At 40.1% G+C, this 18,057-nt stretch overlaps 1 protein-coding gene across 2 annotated transcripts in view; it reads right to left on the reverse strand.

Annotated features, from left to right (window-relative positions):
• dennd2b (DENN domain containing 2B) overlaps positions 1-18,057 on the reverse strand; it is a 40,606-nt gene that overhangs the window by 6,092 nt on the left and 16,457 nt on the right. For both annotated transcript variants that reach the window (XM_088413683.1, XM_088413682.1), the window contains exons 3-14: positions 16,236-17,504; positions 14,538-14,683; positions 9,769-9,884; positions 8,638-8,853; positions 7,801-7,897; positions 7,599-7,643; positions 7,125-7,309; positions 5,859-5,968; positions 5,673-5,742; positions 3,469-3,546; positions 3,039-3,179; positions 2,749-2,897 (exon numbers count right to left, since the gene is read on the reverse strand). In XM_088413683.1, coding sequence (XP_088269809.1) covers positions 2,749-2,897; positions 3,039-3,179; positions 3,469-3,546; positions 5,673-5,742; positions 5,859-5,968; positions 7,125-7,309; positions 7,599-7,643; positions 7,801-7,897; positions 8,638-8,853; positions 9,769-9,884; positions 14,538-14,683; positions 16,236-17,504 — 2,622 coding nt within the window. The remainder of the gene's footprint in view (positions 1-2,748; positions 2,898-3,038; positions 3,180-3,468; positions 3,547-5,672; positions 5,743-5,858; positions 5,969-7,124; positions 7,310-7,598; positions 7,644-7,800; positions 7,898-8,637; positions 8,854-9,768; positions 9,885-14,537; positions 14,684-16,235; positions 17,505-18,057) is intronic.

The following is an 18,057-nucleotide window of genomic DNA, read 5'->3' on the forward strand; positions in this document are numbered from 1 at the left end:
ACCTGACAAATCTGAGCATTCGCTTACATAAGTGTACATCATGTAATAAACATTCAGCCATTGCAGATCGGTTGAGTTTACTGAGTCAAAGGTGACATAGCTGCTGGTGATGTCATCCGATTTAACATTCGCAATGGAGGAACAAACGATCTGTTCAAGATAGATTACCCTTAAAAAGCAATGTAGGATAAAAGTGTCCTTGAAACTGTGTGAAATTCCAGTACAATTGTTACACGCAGACAGTATGGCTGCAAAACAAAGAAGTATTGTCTAAAGGCTTTTCCTCTCACTGGTTTCCTCTTTTTCTGCATGCACATTTCTAGGGAACGCCACATACATCATGTTCCGCTGAGGAGCTATTTTGGGAATGAATAATGTACCAATAAACCCCAGAGGGAGCAGCCCTTTTATCATGGCAGCCGTTAATGCGGCATTGATGTAAGGAAATAAGCTCTGCACGTAAGCTTGCTTACTAATCCAAACAGAGCCCCATTATTAAGCAATTCAACCGACTGTATTGTTAAGACTTGTAGATGACATCATTACAGCTAGCTTGTAATTGTATGATGAACATTGTGTGACTCAAGATGTTATCTCCTCTGACAAGGGCCGTTTGGTTTCGTGGTTTCGTGTCCACACTCGCACACGTGGGCCGACGGGCAAAGCATCAGAAGGGATATGGTGATAGTCGGGCCAGCACACAGGAAGTGCATTCCGTCCCCTCCGCAGTCACTGCCCTCACTGATGTTTGTTTGAACTGGCTTCTATTGCAGAGACTCGCATCTCCTCCCACTCCTCCTTTGCCCTCAGCGTTACAAAAACGCCTCACTAGCCTGTGACAAGTCGACACGCCGGGTCCCTTGAGACCCTCATGATCATTTGTGCTTAACTGTGAGAATATAATTGCCGCGTTTATCTTTGCCTATCTATTTGTTAGTTACTCCTTTCTGTTTCCTGGTGGATGACGAAGGAAGTTACGAATAGAATCAAATGGCATTTCTTTCCAAGATTGAACGTTGCATTTGTGTCAGAATGACGCACATGGCTAACAGTTAAAATGCATTGTGTAATCAAATCCTTTATCTGGATCTCCATCTGAATTCAACAGCTTTTTCCGTGGCCCATGCAACACCCTTAGATTAAGTTGTATGGCAATGAATGTGTCACTGAGGTTAATATAATAACTAATGTAGTTAATAAGTTAAGACATTTTATACACAAGTCAAATTTTGGACTATAGGGAATTTTTATTTGTGAATCATATGGTAGAAAATGGCACAAGGAAGAAATAATTATTGGAAGAATTTGTATTAAAGATATAAATTGAAAATACCATTTCCAATTACAGAGGACCCCCATGTCACAACATCCCTGATTCATGTTATTTTCATGTTGCGGCGTGAAATACTGAGTTTTTTCATCCCCTCTTTATGACATTTTCCCGGTTATGTGACAAAAACATCTGTCATGACCCTAGGGGCTTGGCTGTATTTGTTTTGTTTTGCCTCAACCTCCTGGCGTTTTTAGGTAATTGCACTTATTTACTATTGCCATCTAACTGCTTCCATGCAACGCGTGACTACAATGCTGGTCTGCTATAGGTCAGCATCTCCTCAGGGAGATGGTGGTCTGCTATTGGTCGGCCTCACTCGTTTAAAATGGCGGAACGGTAATGCTTTGTTCGATCGTGAGTGGTTACAAAACCGTATTTATAGTGCATTTTACTGCTTAATTCAAAGATGAAAGGGTTAGCCATGGGTCCCAAGATTGCTAGTGATGTTAAAGAGAGAAGTAGGAAGATGAATTATATGGAAACGATGCTGGAGATAACCCTTATTATGGAATATGGGCATAACAAGCGGCACTCAAAGGTAAATAAATCCTTTCTAATTTTTTTATTTATGATGTTTTCTGATTGTATACATGTATATTATATATATGTAGCACTTACTATACTATCTTGGTACCAATTTTTAATATGTATGTACAATTTTGATGTTTTTACCTGGGGTTCTAAACGCATTAGCTATTTAACATAAGTTTGGATTGCCTGTCATACAACGAATTTGCCTTACGACCCCAACTGCGGAACAGGTTAATGTCGTAACACGGGGGCCCCCTGTATTTAGATTTTCAACCTATTTATTTTTATTATTTTCATTCTAAATGATCCAGGTAACATTTAACAACATCTAGGAGCATTTTAATCAATAATATATTTAGCACTTTGAATATGCCTTTGTTGAGAAAGGATTGTTGTAAATGGACAGTAAATAATTTGGGCAATAACTAATTTATAATAGTTAAAAAAATACATATATCAAGGCTTGAGGTATACGGTACTTTTTTTTTGCAAACTGCTTATTGACTTAATTTTAGGAGTCATATTTGTGGATTTTTTGGGGCAAATTAATACCAGGGACCTGAAGCAACAGTTTGTTTGTTTTTGTTTTTTTTAATAAGCAATAATAATATACCCCTGGAGCAATTGTAATTATTATTACCGTTATAAATGTTCAATGCACAAATGGTGTTCTAAGTTTGAAAAGTCCGACGGCATTTGAATGCACCATGTGTCTCGTCATCAAGTTAGCAACTAGTAGGCAGTAGTGCCATATTTTGTTTTTGCACGGCTAATTCCATCAGATTCTCACTAATACCATATTCATCTCTACACTTTTCCATGTCAGGTACTGCAAATGTTTTATGGTTCTGATTATGTTTGTGACAGATAACAGGGAGCCTCACCTGAGTTTATCAGCCACAAAAATGACCCTGCGCTCCAGCAGCAGCGAAGCAAAGACCCGAATAACCTGGCGAACACCAAGGCAACCAAACAGACTGTCAAAGTCTACATGCTCCAGCCTGGAATCGGTGGGTCGCCTCAGCTCGATGACCTGAACAACCACAGAGTTCACATCTAAGTATCTAAAAACAGATAACATCACGTGAGAAACTAGTTTCCTTTCAAACGAGGAATACGAAGAGCACTTAATGTGCGTGATGAAAACCCCGACACGAATGGGTTCCCTTCTGACCTCATTTCCTGCACCAGGCAGAAAGGTCTTGACTTTGATTAGCTTTCCGGGGGCAGGAAAGGGCGACTCCATCAGGCTCCTCATGAAGGGATAAACCAGCGCTGCTGATACACCTCGCCGCCGCTCGACCTCATCCAGGATCTAAACAACAGTGAGGAAACGAGTGTGGTATTAAATATGGACACATGTATTTTTTTTCTTTGAATAACACCCATTCATCTGCACTTAGTATAATATCGTTGTCACAATAGACTTTAACAGTGTTTAAGTGAGGATTTTTTTAAATGTTTTTCAGTACTGTATACAGCACATGCAAGTCTAAATTTAAAGTTACATGAACAGACATAGAGCTGAAGGTCAAAATTCAGCCAAAACCACACACATTGCTTATCTAGGGTACATGCACTTGAGTGTGTTTGCATGTACTCACTGTGGAGAACAAGTCAAAACAGCCTAGCCTGCTGATGACACAGTACACTTCTGGAAGGCGAGGTCCTTTCCCACTCGGCTGGAAGAGAAAAGACCAAAATGAGCAGCAGCGATGACAGACTTCAGTTTTAAAGGGTTAGGCTTTTCTGTGGTTCTACGAGTTCAAGAAGGAAAACGGTTGGGAAAGGGTCAAAGGTGTGGAATTCACCTAAAAATAGAACCCTGACTGCTCACGCTGTTTATAGATTGTCACTGAAATCTCAAATCTATTTAAGGTGAGCCACTTCCTAAACACAGGTGCTTTATCTGCTCTTGCAGATGCTATCTACCTTCTTAACATACACTCCCAGGCGGAGACGGTCCTCGAGGCACTCACACAAGGCCTCGAGAAACACCAAACCTCTTGTCCATATTAGGTATACCATTTTCTCTTGTTTCTCCTCTGCCTTTCCAAATGGATGATTAAATCAACTGCGTGGAGCTTGATTCAAGTGCTCAGGAATGCTAGCTTGCTGCCAACTTGCTGGACGGACAGGAGGGAGGAAACAAAGCCACCAGAGGAGAGCAGCTCACCTCTTGTTCTACCTTCATTAGTCTTCAATCAACATTCATCCCGGCTCATCGCGGGAGACAAAGTACGAATCAAAGAATTTACAACACTGACCTGAACAGTGACCCCTTTAAAAATGCACTTAAATATTTGCGAAATGACGGAATTGCAAATTCTATATTGTGAAGCTCCGTACCAACAATTTATAAACTGGGCAGGCACTCAATGAAAAAAATACTCAATAAAAAATGTTCAAAAAGCTCTGTGGCCTCATTATGAAGACAAAATGTCCTGAAATTACAACGTTGAGAACGTTCATAGTTCCTGTTGGTTTTGCTTTCCCCATTACATGCTAATAAATTTAAAGAAACTCAGCAAATCTGTCGCGAGAAAGAAAGAACTCCTCAAGGACAAAAAGAAGCCTTGAGAACAAGCACACACCAACAGACGACCATCTGGTTTGATCAGAGGGTCAATGGCAGGCCAGATTCAGCAGCATCGTTGACATTGCTATTTTTCGGACAAATACTACCACTGCTACTTCTCTGTTTATCTTTGTCTGAAACATCTTGATAATGATGGGGACAGCGTGTAGTCCTGACCAAGCTTGTACTGATGTTTTGCTATTTTGATCATCTTGGATCAGAATTCCTTTCAGTAATTTCCTCGAGTGGACAGCTTCAGTTCCATGTAAAAAGTCTGCGCTTTGTCCTGATAGTCAGTGAATCCCATGCACTAGTCTTTTGTTTTTTCGCTACTGCCTTCCTACTCAATGATGTTTCCACATACCAGCAGGACAATTTTGGCATATTAGTTATTGCTGCTATAACGAGTACATGTCGCTAATCATGTTGAGGACAAATATCGGCATGTCAGTGCTATTGATTTACTGTAAAACATTCTAACTTGCTTTAAGGTAGAGATGAGCCTTTTGCAAAATTTGAAATATAATTGTTCGACTGCCAACTGATTTCTGCAAATTTGCCTAATTTTCTTCATATTAGCACATTACAAAAAAAGGCAAAGAAAATAGCATTCAAACAAAAAAAAAAACAGAATTTTCAGATATTTCTTTATGTTGTTAATTCAATATTAAATGACAAAGTAAAATAAAACATTCGATTGTTCTGTCTTGAAGTTTGTGATCTGTAAGAGAAAATAAGTTGCTTGGTTCAGTTTAGTTTTTTTTTTAATTAATTGGCAGATATGTTATCAGACCTTTAGTCTGGCAAATACCATAAATGGCATAAGCCTAAAAAAAATCCACATCAGTAAAAGGACCCAAATCCCTTGCGGTTGGGTTACACATGTATTATCAATTAACTCTTTGCTAATTTAACTGATAATCAAATAAATATGATCAAATGTGTACCCTGACAAAATCGTCTTTTATGTCAGATTGCCGCGTTCAAACTTATACTATTTTGGGTGGTTCTTTTTCCGTTTTCATTCTACTTTTGTGCTACTGTGTAAAGTGTGTTCCTTTTGTTAAACACTGTGTTAATATGTATAACTTTGTCCAAGCCCAGAAAATCAACTATGGACTCATTGGAAAACACTATCTCGTGTGCAAACGAAAAGGTCTGTCACAACAAACACGACTCGGCAGGGTGTGCACAGAAGCACAGAGAGGGTGTGTGCTTGTGTGTGCTGACCAGCAGGCGTCTGCAGTAGCCAAACCTCCTGCTGCCATCTTCTCCGGTCAACATGAAGGAGAAGGTCTCACTGTTGCACACAACAAAATTTGACACAGGGTAAGACTTGGCAAACAATGGAGACGGGCGTAATATGAAAAGGAATCCATTGTAATATGTATAAAAATAATAGACCAGGATCTTAACCTGGAGTATTCCATCACAGGATTCCAGTCTTTTGCATCAGGGAAACAGAATTGTGGAATAGCTTTGAGCCTCTGTTCTGCCTCTCGCATTTGCTTGGTGAGCCTCTCCAGCTGCGGGAGCAGAGCACGACAGAAATCATTCACATATTTCTGTCCACAAAGCTTTCTGTGTGACACCATCTTTTAATAAAACTCGTACAAACACATACGCAGTGCTGTTCTGATAGAACACTGTCGTACTGGTTTGACGCACAAGAGAAAAAAAAACAGTAACGCCCCTTGGCTACTGCTGGCTGTGCACAGTTCTACTTGCTGTTGATACAAATGTATGCAACAAATTATAAATGTAGTTCAATATTATTGTAAAACACAAAATGGTTACGCTTGTTTTGATGGCATCATGTGCATTTTTGATTGGCCGTTACACCTGTGATGTTGCAACGCCAATCACCAGGGAATTAAAAAATAAATAAATAAAAAATAGTGACTGATGGCTGGTCCTTCATGAAAACTAGTTTCTGAATGCGGCACAATATGTGCCAGTTTATATTCAAAAGAGGTGCCGTAGTCAGGCAGGTAAAAATGGGAGGTACCTGGGAGAATCTTTCCGCTTGTATAAATTTTTTAACTCTCAGAAACAGAAATGATTGCAACATACAAACTATTCAGCAATACATATTGGCGTTTCGGAATGAACTGATGGCTGACGTGAAGCCAGTTACAAGGAGGAGCCATGTCATATTTACAAGGACACAACCCCATTCACCTGATTTTAAAATGTACATATTTCCCGTGTCAGGGTCATTTCTATTCGTTTCAACAACTGATGCTGTTCTCCCCCAGAGAAGAGCTGTGCTATCTCAAGTTTAGCACACGCAAGATGAGTAGGACAATACATACTGCACAACAAATTGCCCCTCAATTGGGGTCTGTTAAATAAAAAAATTAAAAAAAAAACTTAGTTTTATGCAATATTGTTTGTCTGTATTCCACACACACTTGCTATTGTATCCTTTTAAATTTCATTTTGCACTTACATTCCTCCCCCAAATGTCTCATAATGAAATCCATCATCAAAACCTTAGAATGCAAAACTGCAAAAAACTTTTAAATATGAAGGCCAATTGTACACTTCCTGCCAACAGGGCATGCAATCTGCGAGTGTCAATCTGCACTTAGGCACCCACTATCAGGGATCTATATACATTTGGTGTTCACTTCAAATTCTTCTCATAACAAATGTCAGTAACGATGATGATGCCCTCACCTTGGGGAACTGGTAAGTGACCTCTGGAGAGTAGGAGTTCTTGCCTTGTTTCTTTTTCAAAGACACAACGACAAAATACTCAAAGAGTTCTCTCTCTTGCCACTCAATAAGTTGCAGCTCCAACGTGCGGTAGCTAGGAGCCCGTCGAAGGATGGATTGTAATTTCAACAACCTCTGGGTGTGAGCTGAGGAGAATAATGCAAAAAAGAATAATAATCATTTATCAATAAATGAACAAATGTAATCTAATTGTACTTGCTTTAATTCACTTTAGCTGTTATTGTCATGCTGCAAACACTCAGAAATCTTTATCACTTGTGATAACTATTAAAATACCATTCATTTGGCAGAATTTATAAGGTTAAAACGGGCACTTTCAGAATTAAAAAAAAAAATTGACATGGGAAACTGCTCCACCCTGACAGCAGTCGAGCACTTCAACCCTATGTAGAAACCGACCTTGTGGTCACTCACCTTTGAACCTGTCATCGGAGTCGCTCTCACTCTCGCTGTTGTCATCTGGTGGGAAGACATAAGATAGACAAGAGGCCTTTTCCAGGTGCAAAGGGCAATTTCACAGTAGTGTGTTTAGGCAGTGGGAAGCTATTACCTATTTAAGGCAGCCTGGATGAAACTACCCCCCACCCCACCCCTTTAAAAATATGTTGGACCCTACCTCTCAGAGATGAGGTGTCAAGATTGGTCATGGACAGCTTTTTAAGTCTCTTCTTTCCACGTTTACTGCAGTAGATGGAGTTGATTCTCTGGACCAACTGTAAACGGAACACATTACCTGTAACTTAATCTCATCAAATTAAAAAAAAAAGAAAAAAGAAAAAAAAAACAGTGGTATCTTCTCAAAAGTAATACAGGTAATACAAATATAATTAATATGTGTAGATAATATAATTATGCAGTTGTTACTACTGAAATAAATATTGTAGATATGATTTACTCAAAACATGAAATTTTGCTATGGGAAAAGAGGCACAACAAGAGGCAACATTCGTACAGTTTTGTTTTGAAAGCTCACATGATACGACATTTCTAATTGGGTGTTTCTACTGAGATGTGTTGACACAGTTCACTGGCGATTGAAATTTTGTAAAATTGCAAAACAAGCATTAACCATCTTGAAAACTAGTCGCTGAACCCTGCAAGCTGTGCAAGAGTTCAGTTGGTTTTGGCCGGGTCCTTGGACGCTTTTCTCTTCTCTCACCGGGAGAACCAAACTTCAATCCATGTTTCCTTTGGACATTTGGATACTAAGCAGATTACAGTTTTGTATGAATATATTTAAATATTTAAATAATATATTTAAATATTCTGCATTTTGTCATTGCGCCTTACACTGAAGTGATCTGGCACCCCTCACAGGAGGCATGCATCATGTTTAGGAACCCGTTGCTCTCAACCAAAGCATTATAAGAAACCAAGAAGCCTGGAAGGAAACACAAGTAGGGCTCTGCGAGGGCCAAGTGGAGATGTTTGTGTTGGAACCGGCCGTGTGTACCTTGGGAATCCGCCAATGCCTGTGTGAGGCCAGGTTATCACCGGTGCCGCAAAGGCCATCATCCAGCAGGCCACAAGAGGAAGCTGATACGCCCATCTGTGGGAGGAGCAGTGTTTCATCTTGACTGTGGCGCATGGACAACTGGGACACCCGGTGACTCTTCCGGTCATTGGTGCTCATGAGGCGAAGTGACTGACTGCTGGGTTTGGACGGCAACTAAAGGCAGAGAGTAGAACAAGAAATGATTAGTACTTTGAAATTGGCAATATCAAAACAATCAAAGCTGATAATTTAACGATTTTAATTTATCGACTGAAAAGAATGGAAAAGCCATTTCTGTTCCGGCTGCCCCCCCCCCGAAAAAAAAGGGTTAGGGTTTGTTTTAGCATCCTATAATATTGTACTTGTAATGTGAAGAAATAAACAGTTTGTGTGTCATATTTGATGCTTCAATTCAGGTAATTGAGCTACTCCTTCGGGTGTTCACCCCTTGGCCGAAGGGGGACAGTATAATAGTAATACACACCCAAACAGAAAACAGTCACAATTACTTTCAGGAACCAGCAGCTACAATATGATAAGTCATTTTTCTCATAGAACAAATAATATGTTCTGACTGTGATATTGTCTTTCCACATGTGTTGCTCCAATGTTTGTATTTAGACATTCATTACCTATCCAATAGCCCATCTAAGGTGTTCTCCGTAATGTGCAAACATTAAGCGAAGCAGTGGCATTCTTAAGGCTAAGTTGTTTGGGCTTAATCCATGCCCTTTCATTATGTTTGTTTAGTTTAGTTTAGTTTAGTTTAGTTTAGTTTAGTTTAGTTTAGTTTAGTTTAGTTTAGTTTATGATAAACCTTCAATTGTGAGTGGCAATTAACAACTTGAAGTTTCTCTAGAATATTTTTTTAATATTTGTTAAACTACCTCTTATTGTCAAGTAAACTGAGCTTGATGCAATAATACCTGCACTCATATATCTCAAGTTAAAACACTAAAAGTGTCTCAAACAACTAATAGGCCAATTTACTTATATCTTAAGGTACCATTGTATTCAACCTTTTCTCATATTACAAAAGAAACACTGCATCTAATCTGAAATGTGGCATTGGCATAGCATTTGGTATACCTGAGGTGGAGAGTGCTTCCAGTCCATGGCAGTCCAAGATCTGCTGCTCTCCAAATGAGTTTTCCGACCCAAACTCCTCCGCTTTAGGTCAACATCCTCGTATGGGTTCTCCTTCTCTGTGGACAGGAAGTTCATATTCAGTATATCTTGAATTACATTGTCTTTACTCGGGGATCAAATCCAAAAAGACAGAGTACACTGAGTAGTAAAAAGGAGCAGCTGAGGGTACTTAGAGCACTTTGGTTTGTGTGTACGGCAAGGAGTCAAGAAAGGTAAGTCAAAGGTCATTCCCAGCTGGATCTCGCTTTTTCAAAACAGTTGATGTTGGCACTGGGCCTGACAGAACCTGGTGAGCCGAACTGAAGCTGATGAGTCACTGTCCAGGCATGCAAATCGTCTGCTCCACTGAGGGAAAAGAGGCTCATCTTTGTAAAGATTTCTTAGTGTGATAAAACTTTTGTGATGAGTACGGTAATATGTTTTCCTGTTGGATGGTAAATCAGATCAGAGCTGGAAATAAGTATTTTACAAATTAGTACAAGCTTTAATCAATGCAGTACCACTGCAGAAATCCCCAAGAATTGCATTCTAACTAGGTTCTCAATTGGACTTCACTTTCCAGTATTGTTAGTATTGTACAGCTGAAGTTTGGCATTTTGAGATCATTGCTGAGTTTTAAACTTCATACTCTGTTTACTGCTGGCAAACGTCCACTGATATCATATCAGAAGCGAACAAATTCCCAGTTTGACTTCAACACTCAATTCCCAAGCCAGGAAAGAGCAAAAAAATAAGCCATCTTTTATCTGTATGACCTCAAGCGACCAAAAACCAGGACACACATGTCAAACGTGACATTGCAATAAAACCTAATGTGCTAATGCACACTCTCTCCTTAAGTCTCAGTAAAGTAAAGAAAATTATAGTGGAAAAGGAATGAATATGCACATTATAGAGAAAGGCAGCCAGACTCCGGGCCAACTTAAATAAAGGGAACATTTGTCATGAGTCCAGATCAACTCAAATAGCTACAGAGGAAAGGCTTTTGGAAGGGTCTGACAGGTGTGAGAAAGTAAGGGATACTAATCAACCAGATGGGATACATAGGACTGGGCGTTTAGTACAGGTATAGTAAGTGGTGCACACCTGTGCCCCATAATCCAAAACATTATAGGGCGACGGTATTGGCAGGTTACTGGTCGTGTAACTGCACTTGTCAGATTTATTGATACCATATCAGAGTTGACAACCACTTATTTGAAGCTGTGTGTGACATTCTTCTCGGCAATGCCACATTACCCAAAAACATGTGCTGCTAAATGTGTTTTGTATGTTTTAAAATGCAATAGCATCAGTACGTAAGCAATCCAACAAGACATTGTGTTGTCTTTTTGTGTACGCAAGCCAGTTCACAGCCATAGAAAGCATTATCATTGCATCAAAGGGGAAGTGATTCATATATAGTTCAGTCAAAATTTGCAAGCGGCTAGGCTATGAATAGATCCCTGTTGCTAACTAGTATTAAAACTTCAGCGGTGTGTGGTCGGGGGCTTCAAGGCCTTCTCTGCTGGCTAAAATATTATCAGAAAGCACTGACGTACATTTACAACATACATGAAACACTAATAACTTAATTTTCTTTAAAGTCTTTTTGTCTTCACTTCATAGCGGGTGTCTCGGACGATTTTTTTTTTTTTGGGTGGGAGGGGGGTCCAAATAGTTTTCAGCTTTGATGTCTTACCATGCACTTATTAGTTTCCCCACGCCTCCAAAATCTCCAGTGCAGGTGTTGAACTCACACGCCGATGAAATCTTTTAGGCAATCAGATTTTAGATTCACCACTCACCACGTCCTTAAATCTCCTCTAATATATTCAGCTCCATATAAGTTCTGATTGGTAAAAGTCTTTGTCCATCAAACTTTGCGTTACGATGTTGGACGGTATCCAATCACAATGAAAAATTCACTTTCAAGCCCCACTTTTCAAGAAAACTGGACTTTACGAAGCAAGGTCAATCATCACTGCTGCTGGCTGGTATATTTAAATATGGAAATTTTGTTTTGCGTACTTTCATACTAGTCAATGCAAGTACGAATGGAAATTGGCCACAGACGGGTTTTGCGTGAGCATCTTTGGTGAGTGCAATGTGAATTATCTGAAAGTTTTTAATCTTCAGAAATGTCATCAAAAGCTAAAACATGCAGTCTGCACATGTGGGAGAGTCTTTGGGAGGAAGAGAGTCTTCTGACAGTTGACCATGAATCCACATTTTGTTTTTTGTATTAATTGAGTAACATGCTTTGTGGTGTGACTCTAGCTATAGCTATATTAAAACTTTAAAGTAAATGAATGAAATTGTATGTTGCAAAAGAAAAGAAAAAAGCTGTTAAGTAGGTTTTTTAGCCACTTGCAAGGGGGAAATGTACTCTGGATGTCAAACTGAGTACAGGCTATGTGGAATGCGTTCACCATTAACCTTCCGCTCGATCTTTGTTCTGTTACTTTAAGGTTCATTTTTAAACTTTAACCGTAGGATAGAGAAAAGAAAATGTGCTTTCATGAGTGACACTGTGTGTATTGTCGTGTTATCAGAGTTGAGCACGAAGAGAAAGAGTTGCATGGCCGTATGATATGCAGCAACTCTATTAAAGTGAAGCAGCGCTGTAATGAGAGCCTGCTGGGAAAATTATACGTCTGTGAAGCTAATGTACTGCAGGCTAGTATTTACTCCTTTTTAACACACAGTATAATGTAGAGGGTGGACACACCTCAACTCCACTCTGTGATTGAATATCTCTGTGTACACAATGGAATCTCTGGCTAGGGTGAGGCATTGAACAAACTATGTCTGTATCCGCTTACCCTATGAAATGGACACACAACAGTATAGAACCCCGATTATACATGACCCCCCCCCCCAAAAAAAAAACATTTGGCAGCAGTGCAGTCTTTCCTCAACTCCTTGTGGCTCGAATCTCAGAAGTCAAAGCGCATTGGGTAACCAAGAATAGTTTTTGTAACATAAGATAACGAGCTACTAAATAATGCTAGTGCAGCTCAATACTGCGTATTCAAAAACTTTCGACCAGATGTATTTACAAGAGTCTAAGTAGGAAACTATGGCAATGATGGTAACACATTAGAGCATCATTTAAATCAACAACACAGACGGCTGAGTCATTGCATCAGTGTGTGAGTCATCCTCTGCTTCTCGACTCCCTCAATGACACATCAATAATGTGTTACACTTGTCTGGCCCGTTTATCTCAGTGATGCAATTGTAACGCAGCCACAACAAGAACACAAATGACGTAGATTCTAATGTCCACATTAAAAGTAAGAAAATACCAAGCTTGTGCTCCCTTTTAAGACCCATTAAAGAATTTTTTTTTTTTTTTGTAATTTATACAATTGAGGATAAATGCTGAAAACTCGTAAAAAGAACGAGGACTTTGTAATACACACCTTTTCACCATTTCAGCTTTCCTGATTTTTTTTTAAATCACACCTTATTTTGAAAGGGGTGTCGGGTGCAAAATTGTCATCCCAATAATTTGGTTTATGTGGCCCTATTAGCCTTCGCACTCCATTCTTGATTTATATTTTGTTTGTGGAATATGAATGAAGCAGCAAAGTCCAGCTCATGTCCATCTCAGGGGACAGCCGATTTGACGCTCGCTATTTACTGAAAATCAGAGTTGTTCAGAGTTCAGGTAATGACCAATCACGGCTAACCTGTTTTCTGAGTTTGGTCATGTAACATTGATGTGCTGGTGCATTTTTATTATTATTATTATTGGGGGATGCTCTTTTTGAGAGAGAAAAAAAAAAAGACGTTGGCGACCTGCCACTCTTCCGCAACCTCTACACAACCTGGCAGACAACGGGCCCTTTGTTGGGAATTTAATGTCCTTATGCTCTCTGGAAGAGTACAATGCACCCTCAGCCTCAGCGAACCGCCGATGAGCACAGTATAAACTTGAAAAATTAATCGGATCTTAAGATACAGCTCATAAATTCATAGCCTTGACCCAGCCGGACGATACCATATTTGGATTTTAACAAGAATTTATAATTCAAGCATTTTTTAACTGAATCTCACTTTACAGTTTTATCATGTGACACCATATTTACGCTATTCCATAGCAGGCTTTACTCATGCTGACACTCATTTCCAGCACATTAAGTATGCCCAAGGGAGCTGACAATGGGAATGGGCAGAAGGCCTGGGGGCATTTGCTTGTGGAAAGGAATTTGGCTTCAACATGTCCAACATTTCATGCACACATGATTTCACAAGTAATGACTCAGTCCAGTTTACAGTAAATGACTCCACAACTATGTCTTCAACTTCGCTGTTCTTTTCATGAGCAAAAAGAAAATCAAGATTACTAATTGCTGTGTTATTCAGTGCTAGTTTTGTTTTCAAACGTAAAAATTCCAAATATTCTATCCAGTAGCCAAAAATGCGTGAACAGTTAACCTCACCAATGAGTGCCTCAGAAGGTTTCACAGACCACTTCCAGACTCCACTACACAGGACAGATGCAAGAGCAGAAACAAAGCCAACAAGGGTTAGCACATTAACATTCATCTTCTACGACTGTCTCAACTCTTCCATAATCACGGAATGCTCACACAACTTTTTCTTCGTTCACTTCTCCACTCAACAACTGCAAGTTAAATCACATATATCCTCAGCATATTTTTCATCCAAAAAAATAATTAGCAGGAAATGGAGGCTTTCCCTCCATCAAGAATTCTTACCTATTATGTCCTCATACGCATTCTCCTCTAAAGTGCTTTTGGAATTGGGTTGACTCTGCGTCTCTGCGGTTAGTGTTCCATTCTCTGCGGGCAAAGAAGTGTGTGACGACAGCTTGCTCGTAGCATCCGCTGATTCACAAGGCTCTCTAAAAGATGAAAAAGTAAACACAATGATTGCTATTGAGTGGGGTTCTGTAGAGTTCAGATAGATGGAAAAAAAGGTTAATAAACTAATGCCAGAAGAAGCAACACAAAAGCTCAATTTCTAGTCCTGATACTCAGCAAATTCCTCAAAAAATCTTGTTCAGCAAATTTTTGCAGATATTGCAAAGAAAGTTGTCAGGCGAAATCCCTAATTAATGCCATGTGGCTGTTTACTTTAATTTCTAGGTATTCTTTGCACAATGCTGCACACAAACACCTTAACTATGTTTTTGGTGTATTAGTCCTTGGATCTACATTATGGCACAGCACTGCTTATGGCTTTTAGGCCTGGTCTGAAATTTCTCAAACCACAGCAATGTTAAAAATAGCCCAAGGGATGAACGAAGGGGAAAGTTAAAAATTCTACAAAAATTCTACTGTGGTTCACAGTTGCAAAATTCCAGTCACAGATTTTATAGGTAGTTGCTAGATAAGCAATGCTGGTTGTTTCAATTAAGATGAAAAATGCCCGTTTTTTCAAAGACAGTGTGCAATTTGCATTGAAAGAAACAAGTCAACAGTCAGCAAATTTCCGATGAAACCACTGGTATGTAGTAAGAGCTGTAAAAGCGGTGTTAGCCAAAGAGTTTCACCAATGCTATTAGCTCATGGAAGAGTATGAATAAATGGCATAACATTGATAAAGTCCCTACAAAGTGAGAATGTTTTTTCAATTTGACACTTCACAGACAAATGTTGTAAACAAACCTGCCAAATGTGAATGATTAAAGAAAATTCTAAATAAAATATTGAAGCTTCAAAATTGTTAAAAATCATTGTCTTGTGGAAGTGTCCATTAGCTGCCAAAATGATGTCCTGCTTAATTGTCAATCCAATACCTGATTTATGACCTGAAAAATGGAATACTAGTTTAACAAGCAACAGTCTGAATAAACGATAATCAATTTTAAATTTTTTTGATATTGATAGCCTTGGTGGGGGAGGCATGACTTATTATTGAACCAAAGCACCGTAATCCACACCCAAAAATGATCAAAACAGCTTGACAACATAATTTTAAAAGTACCGTATTTTCCACACTACAAGGCGCACCGGAATATAAGGCGCACCCTCAAATAATGACATATTTTTAAAAAAATTTCCATATATCAGGCACACCCTCATTTAGTGACATATTTTAAAAGATTTTCAGTAAGTTATAACAATGATAACTCAAATAATAACTCAAAACTCTCAATAGCATAATAACTCAATGTCAATATGACCAACCTTGTTCAACTGTAAACACACAAAAGAAACAGGTAAAGCTTACTTTATCAGTTCATTCTCCATCTACGAATCCCAATCTCAATATTGATCCATAAATAAGGCGCACCTGATTATAAGGCGCACCATCAGCTTTTTAAAAAAAATTAAGGCTTTTAGGTGCGCCTTATAGTGCGGAAAATACGGTACACTTGAGAAACATCTCAAAGGCATGTAAGACATGTAAGACATGTAAGGAAAACAAATTCAAAAAGAACATCGTCTCACCTGTCCTGTTCTGAACTACAGGCGTTGTCCACTGACTTCACTGTCCGAGTGGTGCTGGGTGCAGGGGTCGAGGGCAGGGGTGGGGGAGACTCACAATCTGGAGGTAGTCCATTCAATGGCAATGTTGTGCCCTTCTGCTCACGTTTGACCTCGTACTCAAACGTTCGCTTGGGTTTAGGTAGGGGGTTGATGGGAGGGTCACTAGATGTCTTTTGGCTGTTTGGTTCCGGGCTCACGGACCTGACTGAAGCCACACTGAGCCGCTGCCTGTGTTTTGTGAACTTATCAGGCACCAAAAGAGAATCTGGTTCTGTGGCGATAGAGCAAATACTACTGCGCTTGCTGGCGCATGTGCTGTCAAAGTCCTCGCCAATCACAAAAGATTTTTGTCTTGTCTTGTCTGAAGCATAGCAATTACTCAGATAACGTGGAGGGCTAGGGTTCTCCTTCAGGGCTTGTTCTATTTTTTGTATCCTGTTGAGGACCGCCGAGGTCTCCTTCCGAGCAGACAGGGAGCGTACAAATGCCCCGGGTGACTCAGTCTTACTTATCCGTTTCTGGAAGCGGCCTAAGCCGTCTTTGTCGGAAGCTCCTTCCTCTTCCTCCGTCTCTGTGTAGGAGCATTCTGAGAAAGCTGTGCTCATCCTGCGAATCCCCTTAAAGTCAAACGCTTTCTCGCTACAGGGAGAAGAGAGCAAACTTGGGCAACCCTCACTGCCTCCGATACGCTCTCGACCTGGCCTTTTATCTAGACACAAGCTCATCCTAGGCAAAGAGACCCTCCTGCACTCCCATTCTGAGATCTTCTTACGGACTGTGGTGGGAGGAACTCCTGTGACTGGCCTGTTGATAAAAAGGTTACGCTTGTGACCTTGGTTCGAAAGAGACCCAAGTGAAAGTGTACTCCAACACAGGGGTCTACCATTAAGTCCCTCCGATAAAGGCAAACCTTCGTGGTTCTCTTTTTGCTCCTGGGGGTCTTGACTTTCGCAATACTCCTTAGCTTGAGGTTTGTAGATGGAGAGACGGTTGTCCAGGCAACTGATGCTCTTAGACTTTGTGAGACGACGTTGGAACTCGATATCACCTGTGAGGGATGGTCCACTGGCAACGCTTGTGGTCTTGCTGTTCCAGCCAGCACGTACTAAAAAACGTCCGTCTGTCCTGAGATACTTGCTCTGTTTCTGGTAGATCTTCCCGTCACTAAGAGGTGGCTCGCTCGCACCCTGCCCACCGGACAGAGCAGGACAGGGTGATGCAGACTGGCACCTAAAAAGACAATGCAATCAATGCAAGCAATTCAAGTACCATATTTAAATATTTATTCACAAGAGCACTTAATAAAGTGCCAACTACTTGTCCATTACTAGAGAAGGTAGATTCTTTTTTTCTTCCCTTTCACAGTATGATACACTCAAGGTCGCAGAAAATGTATTTGCGAGCAAGGGTAAAAGTTAAGAAAATTTGATTTGACAAATAACTGTCTCTGTTGTGCCTTCCCATCTATGACATTAAACAACAGGATCATTTGAACTTTGCCAGTGTGACATAGCAGTGTGGCTAATTTAACCCCCCCCCCCCCCCCCCCCACACACACACACACACACACACACACACACACACACACCCCAAGGTCTGTACCTGTGATTTGACAATGAGTTGTGACATTCAAGCGAGTGAAACGCTGTCAAGTTGTCATCTACCAAACAAGTAAGAAGAAGCCATTCCTTGGAATCTTTGCACAAGCTCTGTCCCACTCTAGGGACAGCATAAGGATGAGGCGGAGTTTGAAGTCATAATGCTTTACAATAAAAGGCTGGCA

The sequence above is a fragment of the Hippichthys cyanospilos genome, chromosome 4 (assembly GCF_059441005.1).
Source record: "Hippichthys cyanospilos isolate Australia breed blue-spotted pipefish chromosome 4, RoL_Hcya_1.0, whole genome shotgun sequence".
NCBI classification, from domain to species: Eukaryota; Metazoa; Chordata; class Actinopteri; order Syngnathiformes; family Syngnathidae; genus Hippichthys; species Hippichthys cyanospilos.